This window comes from Bos javanicus, chromosome 2 (assembly GCF_032452875.1).
Source record: "Bos javanicus breed banteng chromosome 2, ARS-OSU_banteng_1.0, whole genome shotgun sequence".
Classification (NCBI taxonomy): domain Eukaryota; kingdom Metazoa; phylum Chordata; class Mammalia; order Artiodactyla; family Bovidae; genus Bos; species Bos javanicus.
This window is the reverse complement of record NC_083869.1, coordinates 48305822-48319164: the sequence shown is the minus strand read 5'-3', so window position 1 is coordinate 48319164 and position 13343 is coordinate 48305822. Positions and strand designations below refer to the sequence as shown.

At 36.2% G+C, this 13343-nt stretch overlaps 1 protein-coding gene across 1 annotated transcript in view; it reads left to right on the top strand.

Moving 5' to 3' along the window:
• ACVR2A (activin A receptor type 2A) overlaps window positions 1-12620 on the top strand; it is a 96222-nt gene extending 83602 nt beyond the window's left edge. The window contains exons 8-11 of the mRNA XM_061438460.1: window positions 724-838; window positions 3226-3364; window positions 7832-7962; window positions 8873-12620. Coding sequence (XP_061294444.1) covers window positions 724-838; window positions 3226-3364; window positions 7832-7962; window positions 8873-9067 — 580 coding nt within the window. The 3' untranslated portion in view covers window positions 9068-12620. The remainder of the gene's footprint in view (window positions 1-723; window positions 839-3225; window positions 3365-7831; window positions 7963-8872) is intronic.
• The last annotated feature ends 723 nt before the right edge of the window (window positions 12621-13343 follow it).

Below are 13343 nucleotides of genomic sequence, written 5' to 3'. Positions count from 1 at the left end.
ATTTAACCATTGCTTACGACATAGATGTGTTTGCCTGGGGTATAGTTACCTCTGGCATGAACTAGTTGAGGCTAGAGTGTAGAGGAGGAGATCTGATTGCCTTAAAATGGTTACTCTTTTCGGAACACCAGGATCCAGCTGGAGCATGTATGTTATGGTGAAAATTTTTTATCTGGTAAACATTCCTACGGATGCTTTTTGTACAGCCAGGTTGATGACTATAATAAGAACCATTAAAATAAGGGACTATTTTAAAATGTAGGCCTCTGCCAATAGGCAAAAAGACTCCAATCCTGCTATTATTTGAAAATTTTTTCATTTTGGTTTTTAAACTGAAGTTTCAGTGAGAGTTTCTAACTTTAAACTGAAATATGCTTATCATCTTAAAAAACATTTTTTTGATTGGTAGATTGGAGTGACATAGATAAAATGAAAGCTGGACAGTATCTTTGGAATGGCAGCTCTTTATAAAAGGCTTTATGGGGAGAATTCCTTCCTATTGTCCCTGTGGTGGATAGGACTTGGTCACTGTACCGTTGTGCTTCAAGCTATATGGAGACTTTACTTAAGCTTTTTTCCCTCTCCCTTTTTCTGTATTTCATACTTTGAATAATTAACTTTTTTTATAGCATACATAGTCTCTTTTCCTAGTCAGAGTCAAAAAATTTAAAAGATACTGTTTAAACTGAATTTGAATACTTTGTCTATCTTTCTATTTGCAAGGGACATCAAAAGTAAAAATGTGCTGTTGAAAAACAATCTGACAGCCTGCATTGCTGACTTTGGGTTGGCGTTAAAGTTTGAGGCTGGCAAGTCTGCAGGTGATACTCATGGACAGGTAAGGATGATAACTATAAACTCTTAAGGAAAAATAATCCTGTCCCATATTTTCTTAGATGGCTGATCTGGAATCAGTTGGTCTAAAATTATTGTGGTGGTTATTAGATTGGCATCTAATACAAGAATAACTGTCTTGAGTAAGTTTTAAAGTTGCTAAGGAAGATATTTTCATATGGTAGTTTAGATCAAGGAGTTCATCTAAAACAATTCAGATGTTATAGGACTCTATTTTTAAAACTAATCAAAGGAGAATCTAACACATTTTAATAGGCCTCATTCTTTTAGGGAGTTCTTAATATTATTAACTTACTAGCTTTAATTTAGGGTTTCCCTAGTGGCTCAAATGGTAAAGAATCTGCCTGCATTGCAGGAGACCTGGGTTTCATCCCTGGGTTGGAAAGATCCTTGGAGAAGGAAATAGCAACCCACTCTAGTATTCTTGCTTGGGAAACCCATGGACAGAGGGGCCTGATGGGCTACAGTTAATCGAAGTTTACACAGAGATCTCAGCAATGGAAGCCTGTAAGGAAGGCTAGAGAGGAAAAGAACATCCATATTTTATTCTCAGAAACTGAGGCTAGGAAAGGTGTTTTCAAAACAGTTTGACCAAAAGGTGTTATTTCCTTACAAAGCCAAATGATTTTGTATAATCATTGCTTCATCTTTCAAATTATGCAAATTATTTGATCACCTGATTCTCAGATTTCTTTTTTCCCAGTGTATGCTGTTGGCCTCCAAGAACACAGCACAACAAATTTTGGCAGTATTGACTAATGATTTAAGAATTTAGTCAATAGTCATAGTTCTAGAAAGTTGACAGCATGTGTATTTTGGAAGGAAGGCATTTTTGTGGAGTATTGCTGAGATGGGAGATTGTGCAGGAAGTCTAGGACCAAACTTCTGAGCTGATTATTTTAAGACTTAACTTTTCCAAAGAATTCAATCCTTTGGTACCTTATAAACTTAATATACCATCCCTCCCTTAAAAAAAAAAAAAGGATTCATTCATATCTTTTAATGCCCTCATGATTGGGTTATATGACGTGGGTAAAAATAATAATACATAACAATAATACATAATTACATGTATGCATAATAATAAATAATACATCACTGATTCCTTGACTTTAAATTTCACGGACCAGAAAATTTTAAATGCATGTTATTGACTATTTTATATTTTGCAAAGAACACTGGGAAAAAATGATTTTTATCTTTTGTCATCATCAATTGATAAAAGAGAGGACATTTTACACTAAAAAAAGATGATGTCATTATTTCATAAAAATAGAAGTACTTTGGATGACATACATTTGTCTTTAGGAGAAAAGACTTTTGGGAAAAGCTTGCTTGTAGCACATTAAAAGTTACTTAAAGTGGCAAAAAAGGGAAAGTTACTCTTTAAAGTGTTCTCCTTATTATTAATAAATGAATTAGAAACTTGAACTTTAGGGTCTTAGTGAGCAAAACATTTTTTTTTATAATACCTTTGTTAAATGTGTATTTACAGGTAATTGCCCGATTTCTAGTGTAGCTCACAGTAACTTAATAATGTATCTTTTGGAAATACTAGTATCTGGGCCACTCCCTAGACCTACTAAAACTCAAGTGGATTGTGATCTACCCAGGTATCACACAGAAATTTTTAAAATAAATGAATTTTGTCAAGCACCAACCAGAGTCATCTGTACTAGCTTGGTAATCATAGTTACATTAATAAGAAATAGCAAACTGCTAGGGACAGATATCAATAAGGAATATAAGAATTCATGAAGAAACAAATAGATTTTGTGCAAATAGAACTTTAGAAAGTTTATCTATCCTTTATGTGGCTAATTTGCTTTATGTTTTGTATTGTTATACTCAAAAAGAGTATTTTTTTTTTAAGGATACATTTCAAGCAGTGTACAGTCAAAAAGCATACAGATTTTTTCTCTGTTCCATCCTTTATCCACAAATAACCATTGTTCAGTTTGTGATTACTTCCAGAAGGGGGAAAAAGTCTAAGCCTAAACCAGCATAGTATGTGTTGATATATCTATTAAGTGTATACCGAAGGGATCTTAGTATATGCACTGCTTTGTTCTTTGCTGTTTTCATCCTACAGTATTTTTAGAACTCTTTCCATGTCAGTCCTTATAGATCTACCTCATGTTTTTCTAAGAGCTGCATAGTACTTTTATTTGTTTAAGCACACCCTACTCATGGTTGCCTCCACCGTTTCCATTACTGTTGTATTACTTGAAATGGAATAAAATTCTGGTGGTCAAAATTTAGTTATCTTTCCTGATAGTATACCACAGTTGGTTTTGATTCTCTTTACAAATGATAAAATGTCAGTTCACAAAATTAGTAATTGCTATTTGCTTTTAACATCTTTTTCAGGTGGGTACCCGAAGGTATATGGCTCCAGAGGTGTTAGAGGGTGCTATCAACTTCCAAAGGGATGCATTTTTGAGGATAGATATGTACGCCATGGGATTAGTCCTGTGGGAACTGGCTTCTCGCTGTACTGCTGCAGATGGTAAGGGAACAAATATTTTTTAAAAAGATATTATGTATGTGTATGTGTGTACCTACTACACATGTATGAAAAGGGTTGAGTACTCTCTAAGGTAATATTATAAAGTACAGCTGTTTTTTAAGTAGACTCCCAGAAGTGGTAGCGTAAAGAAAATTCAGGAGGCAGGGGACAGGAGGGCAGGGAAGGAAAGGTGCTGAAATGTCCTGATTCATTATGGTTGCCAGATGCTTTGCTGGGCACTTCACATACCTTTAGCTTATTTCCTGAAACAACTTTGGAGGTAATTATTAGCTTAGTTTTCTATGTGAGGAATTTGACACTCAAATTTTAAGTAGAAATTAAGTAGCTTGTCTATTTTAGCTTCAAGTTGATGAGTGATAGGGCCTAGATTTGAAACTCTGATCCAGATTCAGGGAGAGGGCTGCTACCTTGGTCAGGTCATATGGGTCCTAAGACACCTAAGGGTTAAAGTCAGCTCTTGGGTGAGAGTTGCATGTAGATTTGGCCTCTCAGACATTGTCCTGGGAAGGTATATGATGGAAACATATACCTCAGCAACAGATTGAATTAGCATTCTATCCTCCATGGCTGAGCACATTATACTGCAGGTTAGATTCTGCCTCTTCAAAGCTTTGAAAGTCTGATCTACTGTAGACATTATTATAAACATAAGTTACATTCTCTAGCACATCACCTTGGTTCCAAGAGATTCCTAGTCCTTGTTTTTTAAATCCTTTTCAAAAATAGGTATTCACATTGATTGATTATAAACCTGCATGTTATATTCCTGGTGTGAAGGAATTATAGTGTTGTGGGTACTGTCTTTAGTGCTCCTTAGAAGGTCTCTCTTTTCTCCAATTATGTTACACTTTTTGGGATATCAGAATATAAGATAAACTTTCTGACTGCTAACCCCCAAACCAATGTTAGTTTGATGTTTTGTTTTTTTCTAATTTCAATTTTTTAAAGGTGTAACTATCTTAACCTATGTTCTAAGAGTATTTTTTGAGTACTGTAACAGTTTTTCAGTGTATGACAGACTACCTCTGGTATATGAAATTTGACTTGGGAAAAGGTGCTTTTAAAGGGAATTTAGTGGACAGTGGTCAGGAATGGACAGCCATTCATTCTTCCAAAATTGGTGTGGGAGTGGACCCAGAACCTGAGTAAACTGCTCAGTGTGTTTTGGGTCAAAGTGGAAGATGAACGCATTTATTATGTGCATTTATGGAGGCAGAAAGAAGCAGGTGAGATGGCAGATGTTACGGGAAAATACATTGCTTAAAATTTGACTAATAACTCTGAAGCAAATCAATTGGATGTAGTATTATGAGGGATAAACAATGTACAGTTCAGTTGATAAAAATGTATCTTGGACAGTTAATTCTAGAGTAAGGTTAAGTATGAATTGTCCATGTAGGTATGTGTTTTCTGAGTTTATGTGCTCAGTCATGTCCAACTGTTTGCAACCACATGGACTGTAGCCCATCAGGCTCATCTGTCTATGGGATTTTCCAGGCAAGAATACTGGAGTGGGATTCCCACTTCCTTCTCCAGGATATCTTTCCAACCCAAGGGTCGAACTCATGTCTTCTGTGTCTCCTTCATGGCAGGTGGATTCTTTACCTGCTGAGCCATGGATAAATGTTAATACCTGAGAAGTGTAAGGAAATATTATCAGAGTTTGGAGGAGTGAAGAGTTGCTTTGTTTTGTATGAGGGAAGTTTTTATGGAATAAGAGAGGGATAGATGCTTAGATTTCTTAAATACCTTGCATGTGCTATGGAATACTTAGTTGCAAAGAGGCATTTCTGATCCAAGTCAGAAATTATAGGGGACAGTGTGAACATTGCTATAGTGATTTTAATTTTTTTTGATGGCTAGTCATTGATGGTTTAGTTCAGTGAGTCTCAAATTTCAATGTGCAAACCAAACTCCTGGGAATCTTAAAATTCAGATTTTGACTCAGTAGGTCTAGGGTGGGGCCTAATAATTACATTTCTTATAAGCTGCCTGTCAATGCTGCTCACCTGTGGACCACATTTAGAGTAGTGAGGGGAAGAGACACTTCAGAATGTCAGTACTCTTAGGTGCACAAGCAGAGCCCGACTATTCAGCTACCAGGTATTCGTACAGTTAGACAGGGTTGAATTAGATAGCCTCCTTCATGATCCAGTTAACTTAATTCTATGCAGGAGTATTTGGTATGTTTTGAGAACTTGCACAGGGTTTGTTATCTATATACAGACACATCTGGTCACTGAAGTTGCTCATTAGTGACCAGTTTCCCATCAAGGACAGATGGTTCACAGACTCTAGAGTCATTCTCAGGTGGATTCAGCTTACGTCATAGCTGTATGCCTTTGTGCAAATTATGGAACTTTTTTTGAGCTTATCTGTAAAATAGGGTAATGCCACCTGTACTCTGTGAAGATAAAATGGAATATAAAGTTTCTGGTCAGCATTAAGTGTTTATTGATGATTAGTTATTACTAACTCCTAACTGAATTTCTGTATTTGAGTAGGCCTAAGTAAAAAAAAAATTATGTTGTAGAATAAATCTTGCTTTTCTGTGAAGGCACCATTCTGACTTGTTGGGAACCCTCTTTATACAGTACATTTGTGATTTTTAAACTAAATATTTGGCAGCTTTTGTGAGGGCAGAGATGTGCCTCTGGAGTACATACCTTCTTGTATGATTGTGTAGGGGGCTAGGGCATGTCAGAATAAAGATGGCTGTAATGGACTGAACCAAAAGGAAAGCACTAGTGTTGATAGTCTGATCTGAATTGCAGGAGGAGTGGGTACCTTACAGAGATGTTATATCCTTAATATGCACATATCCACAGTTCCCTGTGTCCTATATACAGAGGTAGGTATTCCTTATGCAGTAGGTAAGAGAGCTCCTTAGAATACTTAGCAGTGTTACATGCCAAATTAGACTTTTTGATTTCTTCTAAATTAAAATTTGTGGTTGTAACTACAGTTGAGTGTTTGTTTCTCTCCTGTCATTATCAGTTCAGTTCAGTCGCTCAGTCGTGTCCAACTCTTTGTGACCCCATGAATCGCAGCACACCAGGCCTCCCTGTCCATCACCAACTCTCGGAGTTCACACAAACTCATGTGCATCGAGTTTGTGATGCATCCAGCCATCTCATCCTCTGTCGTCCCCTTCTCCTCCTGCCCCCAATCCCTCTCAGCATCAGGGTCTTTTCCAGTGAGTCAGCTCTTTGCATGAGGTGGCCAAAGTATTGGAGTTTCAGCCTCAGCATTAGTCCTTCCAATGAACATCCAGGACTGGTCTCCTTTAGGATATACTGGTTGGATCTCCTTGCAGTCCATGGGACTCGCAAGTCTTCTCCAACACCACAGTTCAAAAGCATCAGTTCTTCTGCGCTCAGCTTTCTTCACAGTCCCAACTCTCACATCCATACATGACCACTGGAAAAACCATAGCCTTGACTAGATGAACCTTTGTTGGCAAAGTAATGTCTCTGCTTTTGAATATCTAGGTTGGTCATAACTTTCCTTCCAAGGAGTAAGCGTCTTTTAATTTCATGGCTGCAATCACCATCTTCAGTGATTTTGGAGCCCCCCAAAATAAAGTCAGCACTGTTTCCACTGTTTCCCCATCTATTTCCCATGAAGTGATGGGACCAGATGCCATGATCTTCGTTTTCTGAATGTTGAGCTTTAAGCCAACTTTTCACTCTGCTCTTTCACTTTCATCAAGAGGCTTTTTAGTTCCTCTTCACTTTCTGCCATAAGGGTGGTGTCATCTGCATATCTGAGGTTATTGAGATTTCTTCTGGCAGTCTTGATTCCAGCTTGTGCTTCTTCCAGCCCAGCGTTTCTCATGATGTACTCTGCATATAAGTTAAATAAGCAGGGTGACAATATGCAGCCTTGACTTACTCCTTTTCCTATTTGAAACCAGTCTGTTTGTTCCATGTCCAGTTCTGTTGCTTCCTGACCTGCATATAGGTTTCTCAAGAGGCAGGTCAGGTGGTCTGGTATTCCCCTCTCTTTCAGAATTTTCCAGTTTATTGTGATCCACACAGTCAAAGGCTTTGGCATAGTCAGTAAAGCAGAAATAGATGTTTTTCTGGAACTCTCTTGCTTTTTTGATGATCCAGCGGATGTTGGCAATTTGATCTCTGGTTCTTCTACCTTTTCTAAAACCAGCTTGAACATCTGGAAGTTCACGGTTCACATATTGCTGAAGCCTGGCTTAGAGAATTTTGAGCATTACTTTACTAGCATGTGAGATGAGTGCAATTGTGCAGTACATTCTTTGGCATTGCCTTTCTTTGGGATTGGAATGAAAACTGACCTTTTCCAGTCCTGTCATTATAGCATATGACAGTTAGGAAAAGGTGGTGAAAGTATGCTTTAGAAAACTTGTTCCAGTTAGGAAAGCAAGATGATTTGAATTAAAATGACTTTTCCCCCTTTTTTACATTTCAGGACCTGTAGATGAATACATGCTGCCATTTGAGGAAGAAATTGGCCAGCATCCCTCTCTTGAAGACATGCAGGAAGTTGTTGTGCATAAAAAAAAGAGGCCTGTTTTAAGAGATTATTGGCAGAAACATGCTGTAAGTTATAGTTAGCTTTTCACTTTAATTTCCAATTAAAAAAAATGCTCATCAGAGGAATGATTTATATTTTTGCACCTTTTCTTTCTGGATTTCCTGAGGCAGAGATCTTGGTACAAGGTATTCTATTCTAGAGTCCTAGAAACAGTGCAGTTAAGGCCACATCTGTACACTCGTGAGGGAGACGGTAAAGTCAGAGCTGTGGGGGACACTTGGCTTTGTGCTCCTGTGTCACAGTGTCTCCTATCTGGAAGGTTTCCAAGGGAAACAAGTGGCTGACTGTGAGCCTGTGGAGAGTTGTATAACCTTGCTGACCACCACCGTCGCATATGATGTCGTTTTAAAAAGTGAAGTACCTAGTATTATTCTATGACAGTTACTGCATTTTGATTGGATGATTTTCAAGTTCATAAGAGACTAGGAATGTGAAGGCTGGAACAATATTGCCCTGGTTATTTTGTTCTAGATATAACTAGAAACATGGATAAGCCAAGTAGAGAATCCTTAAGTGTGGCTTCCTAACCCTTTTCCTACTTATCTGCAAGGTAGAAATGCTGAGAAACTAAGAAAAGAATAAAAATTGGTAAACTTCTCAAAGCCTTAGTTTTAGATTCAGTTCAAAGGTTAGCTTAAATTACCTGCTTTGTGAAAAATGATCAGAGATATTTGGAATTAAATAAATCACCTGCTGTGATCATCTCCAGTGCTTAAAAAAAAAAAATACTGTTTTCTCTCAGTGCTTCTCTCCATGTGAGATATTCGAAAGTGAATGTTGACACATATCAAACTTGGCTAATTTTGAGACTTTCTTTAACCCACAAGAATAGCAATTTCTTTATGAGAGTTTTACTCTAGTTCCCAATAGAAAACAAAAATTGCTATGATATTTAAATGTGTTTTTCCTTTTTAGGGAATGGCAATGCTCTGTGAAACGATAGAAGAATGTTGGGATCACGATGCAGAAGCCAGGTTATCAGCTGGATGTGTAGGTGAAAGAATTACTCAGATGCAAAGACTAACAAATATCATTACCACAGAGGACATTGTAACAGTGGTCACGATGGTGACAAATGTTGACTTTCCTCCCAAAGAATCTAGTCTATGATGGTTGCACCATGTGTACACACTGAGAAACAGGACTCTCAACTGGAGCTGCTAATGAAACTGCTTGCAGTTTATTTTCTGTGTGAAATGAGTAGGATGTGTCCTAGACGTCTCAGAAAGAAGACTCTCATTTCAAATGGTGGCTCTGGGAGACTTACGGCATTGCCTGTAGCAGAGACATACATGAAGGACACGCGACTAAGAGAAAAGTTGTAAACTCTATAAAGAAACTTTTGAAAAAATGTACATGAAGAATGTGGCCCTCTCCAAATCAAGGATCTTTTTGGACCTGGCTAATCACGTGTTTGAAAACTGACATCAGATTTCTTAATGTCTGTCTGAAGACACTAATTCCTTAAATGAACTACTGCTATTTTTTTTTTAAATCAAAAACTTTTCATTTCAGATTTTAAAAGGGTAACTTGTTTTTATTGCATTTGCTGTTGTGTTTCTATAAATGACTATTGTAATGCCAATATGACACAGCTTGTGAATGTTTAGTGTGCTGCTGTTCTGTGTACATAAACAAAGTCATCTAAGTGGGGTACAGTAAAGAGGCTTCCAAGCATTACTTTAACCTCCCTCAACAAGGTATACCTCAGTTCCACGGTTGCTAAATTATAAAATTGAAAACACTAACAAAATTTCAATAATAAATTGACCCATGTTTTGTAACAAGGTATTACAAATTCACTGTGTTATTTAAGAAAAAAGGTAAGCTATGCTTAGTGCCAACAGTAAGTGGCCATTTGTAAAGCAGTGTTTTAGCTTTTCTTGTGCTAGCTTGTGATTTAAGGAAAAAAAAGTGCTGTTTTTTGAAATGAAAAAATGGTGTATTTCCCCCTTTTCTCCCATGTTTTAAAAAAAACTTCATCTTATATCAAGTTCCCAAAATATTGCATACTTAGCTACATATTTTTTTAGGTGTGCTGTGCTTGGGGACTATTTGAAAATTTAAAGCATGATTTAAAATTTTTTAAGTGAGCTGTAACACTGGAAAGCTCTTCATTTTTATTCTTTAAAAATAGATTTTTTTTTCCTATTTATATATGTAAAATTGTAGTGTATTTCTTTTCACCAAACAGTGTGTGGGACATTCTTGATCACTGTTTTAGAATCACCTCAGGAAGTGTCATTACCCAGAATTCCTCACTCTCTGCTTTGAGACTTGTAACTTTATTACTATATTTCTGCTTGGTGCCATCTTGTCAGAGTAATATTTGATGTCTGTGATATGTCAAGAATTATCCTAGGATAGAGATTTAAACTTTTAAGCACAGATTTCAGATGTTACTGCTTTAAAACAAATCAGGGATAACAAGTTAAACTTATAACTTAAAATATGCAATGACATTTAGAGGTAACCAATGTTGATATAGGTAATATAGCTTAGCATCCTTCCACAAATTGCTTTTACAACTAACTGATATTAATTTAGGATAGTTCATGCCTTATCCTTGATGAGAAAATCGAACTGATAAGTAGGTGCCAAAGTGCTTTTCAAAACACTATTACATTAGAATATAATTGGATTCCTTCTCAAATTTACAGGCCAAAGCAAAACATTAATTAGATTACTGACCAACAAATAGTCAGTATTATACTATGTACTTTTGTCAGGTCATTTAAAAATCCATGTTAATTTTATAAAAGAATTTTTTATGTGTCACTATCAGGAGCTCACTGTGAATGTGTTATCTTCAAATGGCTATTTAACCACACAGTACACTACATTTTACATAAAACATGCACTTAATCTCTGGGAATAAATTATATTATTTATAAATAATACATAGGTCAACAGACTCTAAGCAGGGAGGGAAAGAAGAGTAACAGCATTGTCGTCTGTGTGCCACACACCATACAGAGAATTGTGTTCTTGGTCACATCATGTACCCAAGGCTTTGTTGTATTTCTAAGAATTCCCATTTCAGTGTTGAGTTTACCTTTATTTCAAAAAGTACCTGGCTTCTCAATTTCTTGGTTTTGCTTCTACCTGGAAACTAATCAAGAAGGGAAAATAATGAGAATGTTCATACATGAAAATTGTTCATCTCTTGAAGACTGATTTCTACCTGTTCTGAACATTTAATCCTGTTTTTAAAAGTTTAAAAAAAAAAGTCAAAGGAAAACAAGGAGTATTATGATGAATGTTTGGCTTATGTGAACACTTAAAGAGTTACATTTATAAGACCAGTTATTCACAAAATAAAGTTTTCTCTTCATGTTAGAAAACGTTTTTAGAAATCCTGGGTATTGTACTTAACTCTAGCTAACCAATTTTACAATAAAACCTGTATCCTTTTGAGAACTACATTGGTAGAAAAATAATTTTTATAAGCAGTAAAATAAGAATGTTCCAGTGACTACCTGTCCTGTACCTAGTCTTGTTAAAACTTTCTTTTGCAGGGCATTTTCACGTTTGGTTTACAGTCAGTGTAGAGTGGGCAAATTAATAAAAAGTTTGAGCTTAGGGATACTGAAAAAAAGAAAGATCAAAGAAAAATGATTTGTTTGGGGGTAAACAGACCCCAATAATTTTTTCCTCATGTGTATGGTGCTCCTTATGATTCGTCTTGTATTTTGCCTTTATGACACACATCAGAACTGCTGCTCTAACTTACACTCTTGACCTTGCCCAGATCTCCGTGTAAGGAATGCTTTATGATCAACTGCCATAGGACTGATGGACTAGTCCAAACTGATGGACTGTTTGGCTGTATTCGAAGTCTATGCCCTGCACCGCTCTTGTATGTATTTTAGATGCTAGGCAGTTTTCAGCATGTGACGTGTGATTCTTGTTTGAATGTTTATTACAGGTACCTTGTGAATTCCAGAACAGAGACTGTGCCTCACAGTTGTTGGTCCCATGAACTTGCACTGTCCTTCATGGTGATGTTTTGAAAATACAATCAGAAAGAAAAAAGTTTAGAACTTAAAGATGAATCATAAATCATGAAACTCTTCTTCCCCCGTCCTTACTCCTAGGTAGTATAACAGCTACATTTAAGTAAAATGCAGGTAGGAGGGGAAAAAATCCTGGATAGTTTAGTGGAAAAAACTGATTAACTTTAAAAAAGATGCTTTGCCACAGATATTTTCCAGTTTCTCTTTTTTACCTTTTTAAAATATTACTTTTTAGGAACATTTGGTATAATGTGCATAAAATTATTTACTGATTTATGGGCAAAATGATACAAGTAGCATCTTGATTGAACATCATTTACCTCAGATATTCAACCAGCAGTACATTTTTTATGCAGTCTCAACCCATATCCTATTTGTTACCTCTCAAAATATTGGTAAACAATTATTTTAGCTTTACTCTGTATTTCTTGTCAGTGTTTTGGGCACAGGTTGTTGTACTACTGTCAAATTGTACTTGCTATTTTTTCTGCAAGTATTTAACAAAAAGTCAAAAAAAGGAAAAAAAAAAAAGTCCCATAAAACCCCACCTTGGGTAAGTGATTGTTAAATATTGTACAAATAAAATGTATGCTATCCCCATTCCATTCCCAAGTTAAATAAAAAAAATAAACATGGTATGATTTGCATATGAAGTTTTTCTTTAGTTATACATTCTTAAAGATGGGAACAGCAGCTTTACAATTGCTAGTGAGCCTTACACCTTGGAATGTGCAAGAATGGGGACAGGTGAAAGGGAGGTTTGGCATTTCTCTCCTTTGCTGTGTAAGCAGATTGTGTTCCTTTGAAAGTACAGATATTGGTCCTGCCAATTTTAAGAGAGACTAAATGGCATTAGTTACCTTGTCTTTTCATACAGACTTTTTCTTAAAAAGTGACTTAGGTAATAGACATCAAAGATATAAATTACACTTCCCAACTACAGTTTACCAATAGAAGGGAAGAATTCTGATATTTTCCACTTAAGGTAATCAGTAAGAGGGATCACCAAGGAAGCAAGCTTTCATTTGCATTTTTAGTGCTGCAAATTCTAAACACTAGAATTTTGGTTTATCACCTGACTTTCCAAGCAAATGGGGGTGAAAGAGCCCCACCTACCCACATTTAATGTCAAAGTTCACATCAATGGATCCTCAATTTTTTAGGGTAAAGGTGAAGGAAGGGGCAACACTTAGGTTACACTGGTTTGAAAGAAACTGCATTTTCTTCTAAAACCAAATGAAAATACAAACCATGAATCTACAGAAAGACTGAAACTGTTTCTAATGTTGTTCTGCAAAACTGATTCTTCAGAAAGTTAATAGTATGTAATCAATATATACAGAATTATGATGTAAGTTTTGGGGCAACAG